Consider the following 17,336-nt stretch of genomic DNA (forward strand, 5'->3'; position numbering starts at 1 on the left):
CTAGGGTAGCCTCAGTAAATGGGTTTTTTGATTGGAGACAATCGTGGAAGGTAAACCAAGTTAGCTTTTGTTAAAACTATGAAAAACCATAAGGGCAAGGCTTTCTTCCTCACAAAAGTATACATAGAGATGTCATTCTTGAGGGTGTTGCCTCGGCAAGCTCTAAGCCACCTACTAAGGAGAAGTCAAAACCATCAGGGAATCATACTTGTGGTCCACTTCAAAAGGGCGATCAATCAGGGCTTGACAAATGTGAGCTCTCAAGTAAGCAATGGAGCAAGATAATATTAATCCAACCCATAAGAGGGGAGGAATACATATGTTGTCCCCTTTACTCTTAGTTTATTATCATCATGATTAAGTCTATCATTTGGAACTATAGAGGAACCCTTAAAAAGAAGGATCTAGACAGATGCCACAACTTGTGAGGAAACACAATCTAGGCTTCCTCTACCTGATAGAGACTCACGTTAACTAGAACAAAAGTAGATGTGTTACTAAAGCCCTCATAAAGAGATATGTGCACTTTTGCATTCTAGTCGTTGGTACATTCGGTGAGATCATCATTCTCTAGAAGCCTAGTATTAGGCAGGTGGATGTGGTGGTAGTGTATATGCTTGTTACGCACTTGGTTGTGAATCGTATCATTCTGGGACAAAAGGCTAAATCATTCAAAGCCTTTGTCAATGAGGTCGAGCTCTACGACCTAGGGTTTGAAAGGGTATTATTTACATGGTGCAATAATAGACATGGTGCAAACAAGATGTGGGTTCATCTTGGTCACATACTTGCCAACTCTTGTTGGTTCAACAGATTATGTTATATCAAGGTGGTTCATCTTAATCGGTCGACTTTGGACTATGCAACACTGTTTTTTCTTTGTGCTGAGACATGCATCGTGAAGCTTGGCTATTTAGTTTTGAGTAGATTTAGAGGGAGTACAATAAATGTAAAGATCTCCTTGAGAAAGTGTGGACCAGATTCACGTTCCCTAGGAGTTGCAGCCAAAGAATTAGATTAAAATTAACTAAGATAAGGAGTATGCCGAGCATAACTACCAAAAACTTGTTTTGTTATTAGAAATGAGGATGGTCAGCCAATAATGGCAATAGGGAACCCATTGTCAAGGAGCTCGCTTTTTAGTGAGGCTTGGGCTATCCTCTTGGGACTCTAGGAAGCCCAAGACAGAGGGGATATAGTCATGACAGAGTTAGATATGAAGTCCTTAGTTAAAAGTATTGTAAGGAGAGAAAGCGATGCCTTGGGATCTCAGGGGCATTGTAACGGAACGTTAGGGATTTGATATCTTATTTTACTTATGTTAAGTTTTTTCATACTTATAGGAAAGGAATAGAGCTCTAGAGTGGGTTGGTAAGTGTGAGAGGAAAGTTGTCAATAAAATTTGGTGGGAAAGTGGATCTCTACTACTAGTGGATCTTAAGATTATCATTTAGCAAGATAGATTAGGCCATTGCAGTGTTCCATTATAAATTTTAGTTCTTTACTAACTCTTTACATAAAAAAAAATTACTACTTATGGTCAATATATTTGCTATTTACACAAAAATAATATTGCACAAAAATAACATGATATATATTTCACATGACAATAATATTGCATGAAGATAACATCATAAATAATAGCACGAAGGTATCATTGTATAAATATTTGCACAAAGATAACATGATAGTATAAAAGCACAAAATATAGCATGAATAAAAAATGTGAGTAAATCCACTTTCTAATTCAAGTGATTTTAATCACTTAATTAGGCTAAATTGAGGCCCAATAAACATATTAGGCCCAACCCAATCCCTACCCCTCTAACTATCACAGAGTGGGCTGCGACTAACCCACAGCCCACACAACTAATGATTCGGGTTGTTCTTTTTATAAAAAAAAATTAATGATTTGGGTTGGGTCTCCTCTACGGCTCTACCCAACCGAATCCAAATCCAATAACCAAAAAAAAAAACCCACCCGATTGAGGCTTCACCCTCGTCTTCTCCCTCGAAGGGGACCTGACCTGTCTGTGGTCAGGGTTAGATTGAGGTCAATCAAGCACTACTTTATAGCTGACAACCATGGATGGAGCTCACTCCAATGATGAACCGAGCCACGAGAAGTGCGACGGCAACCCAAAGTCCCCGGCTAATGCGCACTTCGTCAACGAAGCTGCAAACGCATATATTAAGGTACTACACAAAGCACAAGATTTCTAAGCAGGAGAGCTCTCAATTCATGGAAGATATGGTAAATTTGATATTACATAAAGAAAAACTCTATGGACAAATAATAGTTCACGCCAACAAGATTTTCAATTAGAAAGCATCAGATATGTCAGAAAAATATACATCACCTAATAAAGAAAAAAAAACTAGAATGAATTCCCACCGCCAAAAATCAAACTTCATATCCGTTAATTGGTTAGTTAGGAATTTCTTGCCCCCACAAGTGAATTAAGAACACTACAACCAAGCCGAATGTGTACAGAGAACAGTATATGAATCCTTGCTGCTACACGTACCATCAGTACAACCTCTGTATATACATTTTGAGTTTTTAACCTTGCAATGAGCCTAGTGATGCAAAGAATACAGAAGGAAAGGGCGAGTAGCAATGATATCTTCAATCGCACATTTCCATTTCATGAGAATCAAGCACATCAGAGATTTGAAGAGTGAACGATGACCAAGGAAATCTTTTCTGCCAATGAGATGATTGTTATGATACCATATGGAGAACTAATGTGGCTTCGTTATTTCAGAGATTTGCAAGCAGCAATTTCTTCTACACGCTTCCATCGGACTTCGTGTTTTGATTTGATCTCCTCACCTTTAAGTTCAGCTTCCTTGAAATTCTCCAAGCACTCATCAAAAAAGTCAGAATCATGATCAGAGAAGATTTTGCGGACATTTAGTGTCAAGCTCTTAACGGCCGGGTTCCAATGACCCATTGCATTTTTTTCCAGTGCAGGAAAAATAATTGGTAGTATCACCTTGTAATTTTGCTTAATCAAGTTCTCAATGTGATCATTGTTCCACAAAAACAATGCCCTTTCTGCAACCTACAAAGGTGTGGCAAGCAGAGCATGATTATACACAAAGGCATCTGTTTTTCTCAGCTGTGAATTATTTGTCAAAATGTTACCATATGGACATTATAACAATGGCTACCAGTTAATATTGTAACAGTACTATGGTCCAAATTTTACCACGAAAAAATACATTAACAAAGCAAGTCTTAAACAACTTAAAAGAATTATTAATTTCTTCACTGATATAAATCATTCTTGTTCAACATAAAAAACTCTATAGCAATACATAAAGGGTATACATCTGGCTCCAATTTACCCTTGACCTGATATTTCAGAAAGAGCATCTAAGAAATATAGTAGCATAGCCAAAAACCAGCATAATTTCCTTTTAAACTCTTGTTTTCCAGTTTATTTTCACATTCACAAACTCTGTTGAATAGTAAACCCAATAGATAAGAAGATTTACCTTTGCTTCTCATACAAGGGAAACAATTCAGAAGCACCAGTTGTATAACCTAAGAACTTTATTATTATCAGGTATTGTTGCAGTAAGTCCCTAGATTTCTCATGCATTCACCACGTGTTTTATGTCCTTGTTCCATGTATCCATATAAGCAAGATCGTTTATGCTGATTTTTCTTATCTTTCCTCCCAACATTACCTAAGGCAGCAACTTCTCCTTATTTGCATTTCACTTGTAGCCAAATAGCCTATTCCATAAATTGAAGGTATACCCATTGAATCTTCCAAGAGCTTGGTGCTTGATCTTTTTACTCCAAGCACCAAATAATTTACTAATCGTTTTTTTTTTTCTTTGTACTTCAATCTCATATCTACCATAAGGCTAGCAGATTCAATTTAAAAAAGAAAAGAATCTGACTAAGCCACAGTAGATACTCTTAAATTAAAAGGAGTAGAGTCCATCCCACATGGAGTTTTCTGGAATGCATAATAAAGTGCTAGACCACCTTCTTTATTTTAAAAAGCTTTGCAGAGACCTAATCCTCTCGGATCCACTGGTTATAGGAGTAGAGCAGTATGCCATAGGCAGCGACTAACGCACCTCAAAAGCCTTCAAGGCACTTCAACGTACCTACCTCCTAGTATTTCTGTACTTCAACTGTTAAAGGATTTATACATACTATTATGTACCCTTATCATTTTGGTTTTCATCCTGATACTCTTGTATCTTCTTCTATTAATGAAGAAAAATGGTCAAACCACTAACTATATCTGATGCTTTTCTTCTTTTACTTTTCATGATTATTGAGAGAGCAGATCTTTGGACTTAACTTATACCTATTCATATCCATATCAACCTTAACTCACTCGAATTTCTTCTTACAGCTTAAGAAACAGTTATATTAGCAATAGATTTTCAGTATCTTGTACATCTGATGAATTTATATATTCCATAATAATATAATCAGGTGATTCTATAAAGATATGCAATTTATGCTAATGAAAATTTTCAGGTAATTCCATAATTAATTAATTATACTCCCATGAAGCTGACCCGTCCTGCAGTGTTTCTGCCTATGTCTTCAACACAGCTATTTTCTATAATTACACTTACACATCAAATGCTGATCCAAAGAATAGGGGTTCTCTTGGAACCTAAAACTCTAAAAGATACTCTCTGCATATATTGGTTCATGACAACATGGCCCTCAAGTTTGTCATTTTGTTCAGGATCTACTCTTCCTACATAGGCATTAATCTCCTTAGTGTGACAAGATGACACCATGATATGAGTGAAATATTGCTCCTAACCCATCTTGTTCACTATTTGAAAGCAAAAAATAAGTGATGAAGATGCAGAAGAATATGGTTGGTCTGCAGTTGAAAACAAACTAAGTTGCAAGAAGTAACAACAAAAATGTATACAATGTACAATGTCAACTCACCAACTTACTTTAAAAGTTTAAGCTGATAAAGAACTGTCATATTTATCTTTTATATCCACTCCACCTCACTTTTAGGAAGATATTTTTGATAGGCCTAAGAAACAGATTTGACTATAAAAGAATAGAGGTTCTTTTATCTAACCAAGAAGATAGGTGTGAAGGGATTTAAACCTAGGACATCTAGCTTTGATACCATATTAACTCACTAATTTACTCTAAAAACTTAAGCTGATAAACAAAGGTGGTTTTTAATTTGTTATATTCTAACATGCACAAATGTTGATATATAGAAGAACTTCCTGTTAAAACTTAAAATTTGGAAAAAACATTTTAAAAACTTTTTAAGTCAATATTAACTCACTAATTTACTCTAAAAACTTAAGCTGATAAACAAAGGTGGTTTTTAATCTGTTATATTCTAACATGCACAAATGTTGATATATAGAAGAACTTCCTGTTAAAACTTAAAATTTGGGAAAAACATTTTAAAAACTTTTTAAGTCAATAAGTGTGCTTCGAAATTCATGAATACTCATTTGAAGGTGAGGAAAAGTGAGAGTACTTCATTTCTCTCCACCTAGGGATGACGCAAGTCCTGGTTTTAATTCAATGGCTGGAAAACTGAGCATTTCCTTCAAGTTCTAATAATATATGCATGCATATATGAGTATATGGTTAAATGAATATTTCGATCATCTCAGACTGTGACACAAGCTCAGAGATTGTTGCCTAGATATAAAACAGGAGGAAACATCCACATCTTTATGCGTGATGAGATGTTCAAATTCAATAATGCTGGACCACTTGTGAAGTACCCATATGGGAAGAACTTTAGGCAGGAAGTTGAATAGCTCAAGGAGATGGACATTATTGAAATGTTTGGACTCAGGAATCTAGCTATGATATTTCCTGGTTGTATACAACAAATGGGAGCTAGGAAATTAGTATATCTGCATTGAAGGGAGCAATTAATGTACAAGGGAAGACTGCTAAATGTACTGAGGCAGATTAAAGAAGCTGTACTTCAGAACAATTGAAGGCACGAACAAAGTAGATTCTACTCAAAGCTAGAAAGTTTTGTGAGAAATATGTACGTGGGTCGATAAATAGTTGATCTCTTCACCAAGTCACTTTATACTCTTTGCCTTAAGTATCTTGTTAGCAAATTCCTTGCTTCTGATGTATCTTGAGTTTGAAGGGGACGAAGGGATGGGGTGTTCTTAATGCATATATATATATATATATATATTTGGTGTATTGTTTCTGAGAAACACCACAACATATGTATCTTGTATATATACTTTTTTTAATGGAAAAAGTAATTAGAGTAGTTTCTCGTCTAACACTAATGATTAAGCATGTGATATAAGAATTAGAAATTTAGGACTGTTCTAGTAACATAATATAAGGGAGGAACAAAAGATTAAAGAGAGAAGAAATAATTTAGCAGAAAGATGTACCGAAATTAGATGGTTGTTGAAGGCTTCTAACCTGAAAGTGTGAACTACTTAAGCAACGAGCAATCTGTCGGAAGAGTGGAACCATACAACGTTGGAACTCTCCAGGTTGAGTTGCTTCTAAAACTTCCTCCAGCTCGCCTAAGAACATCACTTCTTTTGAACTATTTGTGATGGGCCAGTATTTCAGTAAGCCCCTGATTACAGTGTCTGCAAGTTTGCAGTCTTTCTCAACGAACTGTGTGATGCAATATGATAACTGCTGATGGTACAAAGATATGCACTTTGGCTTGTGAAGTGGGATTAATGCCCGGACAAGAAAAAGCTTATGCTCTTCCTTAAGTGGAAGGGCGAACCCATTAATTATACTTCCCAAAATTTCTAACAACTCTGCAATCCCATTATGCTTTTCTGTTTCAAAAATAAACGTGTAGAAAATGTTGTTAATTGCTTTTCTGATGTATGGACGATGCACCATAAATTTACCATAGATGCGGTGAAGGATTGACTTTAGGTACTCCCTTTCCCTAGGGTCTTCAGAATCAAAGAGATCTAACAACCTAAGAACAAAGGAATGATCTACGTATCTCTTAGCCAATTTGGCATCTGTCTCGGGTGACGCAACAAATCTCAAAAAGAACTCATAAACTATCTGTAAGTGAGGCCAAGCAGGGTCCATTAAAGGTTCGTCCTCTTCCAAATCAAAAGATTCTATCTTATTTTCACGAAGGGGCGAAGTGAAACTCCTAAATAAGTTAACAGACACCATTTTGGTGATCTCTACCATGGCGATTTCTGTAAACTTGCCATTTGCTGATGTAACATAGTCAACGAGCTCTAAAAGTGTCTGCCGCTTTATTTCCTTCTCTTTCAGGTTCTTCATAGGGTCACTAAAATCAAAGGCAACACAACATAATTTCAACTTCTTGATCAACAAACTCTGCTTCTCGGAGCTTGGGACATCCCTAAAGCTGGGCAATGCTTCATGAGTAGAAGAGATTACAGTCCCATTAAGGATCGAATCGGCAGCTGGTGAGTATTTGCCAGCATGATTAAAACCAGGATTAGAACCAGAGGAGATTGGATTATCAATGTTTACAGTCCTTCTATCCACCAAGTTCCCACTCCTTGAAACAGTAGAAGAATTTGATGATTGAGTAGCATTTCCACCTATCGATTCCCGGTTGTCAGCTGACTTTGACGGCTTCCGAGGAAGCCGCCCCAGTATCTGTTTAATCATATCACAACAACCTAAGCAAATATTGTTGCACTACCAAAAACTTTATGCAAAGGAAGCAAACTTCTCTTGAAAATCCAATCAAAGACAGTAAGACCTCGTATTCCCCACAACACTATGCTAAAAAGAGATCCTCAAATTCTAGTGGACCAATTGCAGAACATAGTACTCTTAGTGTAAGTAATTCTTTGTAAAAATCCAATCCAACATCTGGAAACATGGACTTGGAGATTTTGCCCCCATTACAGCCCGCATGAATCGAGTTATCAACCAATCCTTCCCCCCCATTCAAATAGAAGGAATCAGGAAATCTTCATTCGTCCCCCCTTTTCCTCCCTTATTCCAAGAAACCAACCAAGAAAAACCCAACCCACCTCTCTGATGCTCAATACCCAGAAGCAAAATACTGATTAGCGAGACCAACAAGCTCAATCCGTTCTCTCTCTTCTCCTTTCGCCTCCAAACATCTAATTCTGGAGCCAAGTCAAAAACCGCACAACCATTTGAAACATAAAAAAGAAGGATCAAACCAGTAACTTTCACAACAAAACAGAAAGGAAGAGGCCCAATTCAAGAAAATCAAAGAGGAACAGAACAAGACGAAACCTTTGTTCTCTCTCTCTCTCCTTCTATGAGCGACTTCAATGGCGGCGGAAGAGGTCGGAGGTCAGGAGGAGAAGATCTCTTTGGCCTGAGCTTTGAGCAAGGAGTAGTAGGCCCAGAACAAAGAGGAAAAAAAAAAAGATCCTTTTTCTTTCCTTGTTTCAATCCCAAATAGCTTTTCCTTTTGCCACCCACCCACTGTTTGGTGAACTTAGGACTTGGGTTATTTATGGTGGGTAAAAATCTTACCAAGGTTACAACTATCATCTCCTTTTAGATTATTTTTTTAACATAATTTGCATAATTGCTACTAAAGAATTCTGAAATAATATAATTCTATCAATATTTCGCCAAGAAATTTTCAAATAACACCCTGCATTGCTTTTGACTAATTCTTATATAACACTCTGAGTTAATTAAGACCTAACTATTTTCAAATAGAAGGTTTTCAACTAAGAAATATTTCGATAAAATAGGTAAGGAAGAGTGATTAGATCCGGAAAGAGGATTTTGATTTTGTGAGATGAGATAGGGTAGGATATGTCTTAAAAAGGGCCCTGTTACTGTGGATCAAGGTTAGAAGTTCTTTAAGGGTATTATAAACAATTAATTAGTAGAGTTATATAAATTATAAATCAAAATTATGGGTAGTTATTCCAAAGTACTAGTAAGGTTATATAAAAAGGAGGGTCTAATTATTAAATTTTCAAAAGCAAGGTGTTAATTAGAAAATGATAAAACTATTATAGAGTTTTATTTAAAAAATTTCCCTGTTTTAAAAATATTAAATCTGTTGACTCTTTCATAATTTCAATTATGACAAGTATTCGATGGAATATTCATAGAATATTCTTTACATTTGTTTTAAAAATCTGAGATATGTTTCAAGTTACACTTTCTCCTTTGGGTGGCAAAAATTGATCCGACCCAATAATCCAACATGATAAATTTGGCTCATAATTTGGATCGGGTCGTAAATGGATCAATCCACTTAACCCGATTAATAATTGAGTCATGTTCGAGTTTATACCCTTGACCTATGTTGATATAACACGTTTAAGTATACGGGTCGGATTGTATCGGGTCAACCCGTTAATCCACTAACTGTATGTGTGTGTGTATATATATATAACCCTAACTCACTCACACCTCACTCTCTCGAAATGTTGCCGCTCTCAGCCTCCCATCTTAGATTTAATCTTCTACCTCTCCGGCTCTCCCTCGCAGCCATTGCCCATGACACTGGCCTCGAACAATCTATGTTAGCCTCAACTCCTCATCTAATCTCCCACTCCCTCCCTTAGTCTCTCTCGACGCCGCCATCGCAAACCCTTTTCTTGGGTTTTGATAGCTCCTCTCCTCGTCGAACTCCATCCATCCTCCCTCTTTGAGCCGAAGACATAGATTCTTCTAGTCCTCTCGACCTCCCCCTGTTGGAGGATTTCGGGATGAGGGTCAACTTCACGAGGTGGAGCTGCAACTCGCGAGGTCTTGGTAAACCACCCCAAGGGGACCACTATCGTCAAAGAGTCGATCCAAAATTCCAACAACGCTAACGACAATAGGGTCTGCCTCTACCTCGATCACTGCACACATGTGGTGGATTCCTTAATCTCACCCAATCTCACCTAGAGGTAGGGCTTCGCTCCACTTGCTTACAATGACTAAGTCACCATCGAGTCACTAGTGATGGATTCAGTGCAAATTCGATGCTAGTGGTGGGTGATGAACGAGAGAGATATCGAAACTCCAAAGCCTAGGGTCTACGATAGTGTTAGACTGTTGGTGGTGAATATTGCCATGCTGGTGATAGATCTAACGGTGGTGAACAACGACGATCTCATTTTTTAAATTATTTTATTATTTTGTATAAGAATTATTTTTTTTTGTGAGTTCGTATTCGTTATTTTGTATGCCTATATTATTTTGTATTTTGAAATAGAAATGATGTTTTTGTGTTGTATAAATTGTTAATTGAGTTAATCGTGTCAGGTTGATGTGTTAATTCGGCATGACTCGTATATTAAACGGGTTACACGTGTCGTATCGTATTACTTATTTAATATATAGATCATGTTCGTGTCTATCAAATGCAACCCGTTTAATAATCGGATGGTGTTCGTGTTAAGGCAAAATTGACCAAACCTAAACTCACTTAATTTGACCCAATTGCTACCGCCACTTTCTCCCCATTTTAAATTCTTCTTATTTCATTATTTTTTAACCGATTTGCCCTTGCTTATTTTTTATTTAATAAAGTACAAAGAAATGATAAAGACTTATTCTTCATTCATATGCAAAACATAGAATAATTTGAAGAAAAATTATTTTTTATTATGTGAGACTACGTGTGAGAGAATAGGTTTGACCATTTTTTAAGCTTTTCGTTCTCATCCTTTTCTTCCTCCCTCCCTATCATTTCAAAAAAATTCAGTGCATTTTTTTGTGACAAAAGGCACTACAATTTTTTTAAGTCTTCATTCATCTCCCTACTATGATAAATTTTATTTATATATCTTTTTCATATGAATTCTAATCAAATGTTATTTATATGCCTTTGGAAAATTTATTCATACAACTTCATTTTTAATGAGTATTTTTAAATTTGGGCCTAAATCAAGCCAAACTCTAATCGTGCCGGATCAAGCCAAATTCAAGCTTGAAACTATGCTATTTGCAAGTTGAGCCTATCAAGCCTATCTTTGGATCAAAAATCTCATGGTTACAGACATACTTATATATATAATATTAATAAATAATTTTTTGAGCCAAGCTTATTGAGCTGACTCTAGCTCAGGCTCGGCTCAAAATTCAATTCAAGCCCATAAATTTAGGTTGAGCCATGCTCGAACAAACATATCGATAGCACTACAATGAGAGTACAGCAAGAGACTTGGCATATTCCAGAATTCTTCAACAAAGTTGACCTAGCAAAAACACAGATGCAACAATGTCGGAATCATGTGACTTCGTCGAGACTATATAAAGATCGACATGGCAAGTGCATGCTTCTTCATCCTTAGAAGTTCAAGTGAGTAATCCCAACTAGTGTAACGGTAATTTCTTTACCACCCAAGTCAATTTCTTTTTGTCTCCGGTAATCCCTCAATTTCCATTCCTCCTCTGTGATAATATTCTTCTCTTCCTTTACTCAGTGGGTTAATTTTCTCTTTCCTAATAATTCTCTTTTTTAGATTAAATACATTTTATTCTATATACTTTGGACAAAAATTATTTTACCAACGTTAACTTTATTTTGTATTACTATAAACATTGTTAAACAAGATAATAAAATAACCCAAATAATTCTACATGTTAATAATAACTATGTATTTGGAGGAAAAAAAAATTCAATGTGGCTTAATTATATAAAAAGAAATTCTAGAATATAAAATGATTTTATTTCAAACTAGTAAAAAATTCTAGGATAAAAAGACACCAAGATCAAAAACTTTGGAAGGAAAAAAATAAATAATAACAGCTGCGAATTACTGCCCATTAATTAATTAATTATTTTTCGAAAAAGGCATTTGCATGCCATTGTATAGAATATTAATTTTATTAATTCATTAAATTATATATAATGTATTCATTAAATTATACTAAAACTTCTCTCCTCCAAGCTCCAGAAGTAACAAAAATAGGTCAGAGATCAGGTTCATTTTATTAAGTATCTATAAATTAAAATCCTTTTATATAAATCAAATCTTTTGAAGCTTACTAATCCTATATGAAATGAATCTAATTAGACAAAAAGCAGCTGAATAAATTAACAATTGAAAGCATTGGCATGGGGTGGATTGGTATACAAATAGTTGATTCTAATTATATATATATATATATATATATATATATATATTAATTTCTCATGTGCAAGCATCCTGACATGTAGAATAGGATTCTCAATACGTTGCTAATAGTATTTTGTGGATCAAAGATGTACAACTATCACTTATGCAACTGTCCTATGGAATAAAGAATACATTTTATTATTATAATTAATGTCCTTCAAACTAATTTCTCTTGGCATAATTAACTTATTTTACTTTAATTGTTCATTCTTATAAGTGAATAATAACTCCCCAGCTATACTTTAAATACTTAAGCCGCTAGAGAACGATATTTATTATATTTTAAGAAAATTTATATATATTATTTCTACTTTTTAACGAAATATGTATAGAAAACATAATGTATTATATTTAAATTAACACCGTGAGAGTGAGAATGTTATAATAAATAAAGATATTTTATTTCTAAAATAACTAAAATATCATTAGTATGCCTTAGTTGAGGGTATTCTAGTAATTTTTAGCATAGTTAATTTATCCCAAATGTTTAGTTAAATTTAACTAACAGATTTAATTTAAAGTAGAATATTTTCTACACGTATTCGCTAAATTATAGAGCTCAATTTGCAAATAGTGAAAATATATGACGTAAACTATAATTTCATAAGATGCTACATGAAAAAATTTCCCTATATTTTATATTTTATTATTTCTCCGGTGAAAATTTAATAATATCTCAATTAAAACAATCTTGTTAAGCGAGAGAAAGTAGATTTGACTCAAAATTTTAATCCATAATTTTTAATATTTTACAGTGCTGTGAGCCTCACATACTACTCTTATCTCTTATCGGTTCATATATATACTATATTAGGGGCCGCATGTGATGTGAAGGAGCCTTAAAGGCATCGTATATATTATTACTTATTAGTTCATTATATTATAACTAATATTTTTGGATTAATTAATTCTCTACCCATTATGTTGTATTAAGTTACCTACTGATAGTGATTCTGTGGACTATATATGATTCAGTTGCCATCTAATAAGCTACTCTAGATCCTGCTACAGTTATCTATAATTGTTCAAAGTTTTGATCCAACATAGAAGTAAAGGGGAGATTGAATATTAGAAAAATTCAGATTAAACTTTATAAAAAAAATATGATGATTTCAATAATATTATTATTACCTCCTATGATCTGAAATAAGTTATCAAAGAAATAAGCAGTGTTTCAAGATGTGGATATAAAAAATGATTTCATTTGGTTAGATATTATGGAGAAAAGGGAAGGGAAAAGAAACTTGTTATGCTTAGATTGAGTAGATTTTTGTTTTAATTTTTTATAAAAAATGTTTGAGTATAACTTATTATAATTATTATTATTTTGAAATAAGTGGGTTTAATCTAGTTATATTTATGAGAAGAAAGAGAAGATGGGTATATGGAGCAATAAAAAAGAAATTTTGGAAGAAAATATGAGAGGAGGGATGGAAAAAAAATCCATCCACAATCATTAAATCCCTGAGAGGGAGATTAGGATTTTATCTAATTAGTAAATCTATCAAAGTAGTTATTATTCTTTCAAAAGTCTCAAAAGATGAAAATTAATTAACTAACTAAGAAAATAAACTTCTCATTCATTATAGATAACTCTACTTGATCCTTGAACTATTACTTATTTTTATATATATCACCGTACATATTATTTAGGTACAGATAGACTCCTCTAAACTATTAAAAATCTCGAACCTCTCGACTCGACTTAGTGAAAAGATAAAAATGTCCCTCTACTTATATGATAGTATTTTGGCATAATATTTATTTTTTCCTTTCCTCCAAAAGGAATAGAAAAAGTAATAATAAACTAAGATAAGAGGGATTTAAGATGCTTTTAATAATTTAGAGATATCTGTGTATAAAAAAGAGTTTATGTGGTGTATATGAAAATGATAGTCTAAGTGAAACTATTCCTTCGTTAAATCCAAATATATGGTTTGATCCTTATATTTGCAATAGTTAGTGATATATATATATATGTATATATATAGACTCAGAAATTAACTCATGATTTAATCAGGATCATTAAAGCAATACTTCAAATAGTAAAAGTTATTAGATTAAGAAATAGATAATTTGTTAGATAATCGTGTATTAACGGTAATAGATATTTGCATAAAAACAACCCTAGAGTTTTAGTAATAGTAAGACTGGGCTAAATAATAGTTGTAATACCACTTGAATAAAAGTAAGTTGGCCAATAAAAACTACTATAAGAAATACTTGAGATGAATCAAAATATAAGATGATCGAAATATGAGTGTTGTCACTCAATTTAATCATGAAAACAAATGTGTAGACGCTCGCCCTAGCAGAGAGCTCTGCTAGGTTTGGGGTTTTCCCCTCCCCCTTGCCAATTGTACCTTCCCTGTCACCTCCGATGGCCTTTCTCCTCTCCCCTCCGCCTAGCCCTTGCCAAGGGCTAGGTTGAAGGAAGAGTGTTTTTCAGCCCCCTAGTGGGCTTTTCCCCCTCGTCAAGAGCGTTTCTCTGTCGCCTAAAGTGGTGTCTCTCCTCTCCCCTCCGCCTAGCCAAGTGCTAGGTGGAGGGGAGAGCAATTCTCTCCTCTTACTGGGTTTGCTGGCTCCTCTCCTCTCTTTCTCTCTTTCTCCCTCTCCTTTTTCCTCTCTCATTTTTCTTTATTCTCCCCTATTACCACCAGCCTCACATCTCCTCTCTCATTCGTGTTGTCGTCCATCTCTCCCCAGCTCCCTCTTGGGTCATCCACGTCGCTGCTTTCAAAGTCGAGCACCATGGATCTTGCATTGATCCTTTCCTCTGCTTTCCATGTCGCCATAGACTAAGCCAAGAGTTGCGGATCTCACCAGTCCCAGTCTCTTCCCATGTGCAATAGCCGCCAGTCCTGATCTCATCCCATCCGCACCTCGCTCCATGCTTCACAGGCGCCTAGCCTCGCTTCCAGCTTTATCGATTACTAAGATCTGCCATGGTTTTGCCCTATTCGAGTTTTCCTTCTTTTCTAAGAATGAATGCTCTCTGTGGTTGTATTAGGATGTATTAGGCAGATTGGTTGCCCTCCCTCACTCCCCCATTTGTTTTCTTTTTCCTCTTTGTTTTGTTCTATGTTCTGTTCCTAGATTCTCAAGTTTTCTCAAATAGGGTCTTCAAGTGTTCTGTTAGACTCACTAGACTCCGTCACTGTCGAGCTTGGGGTCTTCAAGTGTTTCTCAAATGAATTTGTTCTTTCATAGAGTGCCCAACCTTCCAAGACTCATGCTATTCTTTGCATAGTGCTCTCGGTTGGCCAAATGGAAGGCTTGCTTCTAGAGCATATGCTCTATCTCCTCTGTATTATGGTGCTTGCATTTTGTTTAGATACATACTTTAATTGTTGTTCAGTCTGTAATACAACCAAGTATGGGACTTGTTCCTATGACCCTTGCATATCCTCTTTTTCTTCTATTGTATCACGTTGTAATCGGTTGTTTGAAATGAATGATATAATCAATCTACGAACTTTCTTTCAAAAACAAATTATGAAAACAACTAAAATCTTTATTAGAGATCATGTAACATTATGAGTATTTATCTTCATTTAGTAGAAAAAGAGATAATTCTACTTAGACCGCTAAATTATCACTATTTTTTACATACACTTACCGATCTTTTTTTTATTATCCATAAACAGCCCTTGGACTAAGAAAAATATTTACATATACTCCCTTGAACCAAAAAGAGTAACTTTCTAGACCCCTAAAACAACAAAATATTAGGTTCAAGGGTATATATGGTAAAAATAAGTTAAAAAAAAGGTAAGCAGAAAAGGACGATAGTTTAAGAGGTTTAAGAGAAATTATCCCTTAAAAATATCACACTTATATAAATTAAGTGCCTCAAAGACTACTTTACATGATAACAGCTGATAAAAATTAATAGGGCAAATTATAGTTAACCCGTATCTAATTTGGCTTGATTTTAACTTATATATCGGTCTTCAAAGCGTCTCTTTGGGAGGGTAAATTGTAATTTAGCTCGTGTGGTTTAACCCGATATTAATTTACCATCATGTATTTTAAACATAAGCACTTAACATTTCTATGATTTAGATCAAGTTGCAATAGTTAGTCAATCATTAATAGAAAAATGAGAAGACTTTCTTTCATAGAAATACAAACTGATTTAATAGTAGTATGAACAATTTGGTCATTTAGCAATTTACTTATCTCGAAAATATTAGCAGCCAATAGGGGGTGTAATCGTGCCGAGCTTGATCGAGCTAAGCTCTAATCAAACTTAAACTAAATTAATTTTTAGCCTATATTTGTGATCAAGCAATTCAAGTCAATTTCGAGCTAATTTCAAGCTCTAGCTGAAGTTGAGCCATAATGAGTGGATCAATAAAGAATTTCAAGTCTTAATTAATTCAAGTCAAATTTGGAGCTCAATCAAGGTTGATTTAGGATTAAATGAAGCTTAAAATAAGACATAATTTAAAAATATAAACTAATATAATTAAAATTTAGAACTAAACTCTATAAGATCATAGTACACAATAATTCACCTAAATAAATCTTAAAATATAATAGAAAATGAGCCAATCAATAAATAATTCAAGCCAAATTTTAAGCTTGATCAAACTTGATTTAGTCTTGAGCCAAGCTTAAAATAAAGCCTAATTCGACTCAGTTTCGAATGAGAGCCTTATCGAGCCGAGCTTGAGCCGGCTTGACTATTTTGACAGCCCTAGCGGTCAATAATGGGGAGGTAGATTGGTCATCTGTACCATTAGTTTTGGATGAAAAAAAATCTAATTGTTGCAACTTGGTTTGGAGAGTAATTTGATGCTAAAGTTTGAAATACATGGCCAAACCACTGGAGAGCAAACTATAATTTGCCGGCAGGCGAAACAAGTAATTGATATGCAAGCATATTAAAAACAGAGGTTTTTCGCAATAAGGTTAAAGCGTAGATGATGATCTGCAAAAGGAAACCCTAACTTGGACCAGAGTCAATGATGAGCCTCCAAAATTGATCGATGCCTATATCTCCACCAGATCTTCTCAGCAAATCATTAAATATTTGGGCCATCAAACAAGTGACCATTATTAAAACAGCTTAACTTTCTCTCTCTCTTTTCTTATATGGACTTTCTTAGACGCACTCAAATGCAGCACAAAAAAGATTGTCATAGAAAAGATATTAATTTACTATTTGTTCTTTTTATTAACAAAGTTAATTTTAATACAAATGATGATGATGATGATAATGATGATGTATTTCAAAT

The 17,336-nt window shown here is 34.6% G+C and overlaps 1 protein-coding gene across 1 annotated transcript; it reads right to left on the reverse strand.

Moving 5' to 3' along the window:
- Positions 1-2,300: 2,300 nt before the first annotated feature.
- LOC140797925 (serine/threonine protein phosphatase 2A 59 kDa regulatory subunit B' eta isoform-like) lies at positions 2,301-8,388 on the reverse strand. The gene is made up of 3 exons (XM_073151629.1): positions 8,246-8,388; positions 6,437-8,112; positions 2,301-3,068 (listed from the first exon to the last, which is right to left on the reverse strand). The coding sequence occupies exons 2-3, from the start codon at positions 7,640-7,642 to the stop codon at positions 2,760-2,762; spliced, it is 1,515 nt and encodes a 504-aa protein (XP_073007730.1). The 5' UTR covers positions 7,643-8,112; positions 8,246-8,388; the 3' UTR covers positions 2,301-2,759.
- Between the last annotated feature and the right edge of the window lie 8,948 nt (positions 8,389-17,336).

Source organism: Typha latifolia, chromosome 11 (genome assembly GCF_019914945.1).
Source record: "Typha latifolia isolate L0001 chromosome 11, TyphaL0001v2, whole genome shotgun sequence".
Classification (NCBI taxonomy): domain Eukaryota; kingdom Viridiplantae; phylum Streptophyta; class Magnoliopsida; order Poales; family Typhaceae; genus Typha; species Typha latifolia.

Bases quoted from the DNA above. Each gene is read 5' to 3' on its own strand.
- LOC140797925 (XM_073151629.1), bottom strand. From the start codon at position 7,642: ATGATTAAACAGATACTGGGGCGGCTTCCTCGGAAGCCGTCAAAGTCA. The intron at 3,069-6,436 runs GTTAGAAGCCTT...ACACCTTTGTAG, and splicing joins TAAGTAGTTCACACTTTCAG to GTTGCAGAAAGGGCATTGTT.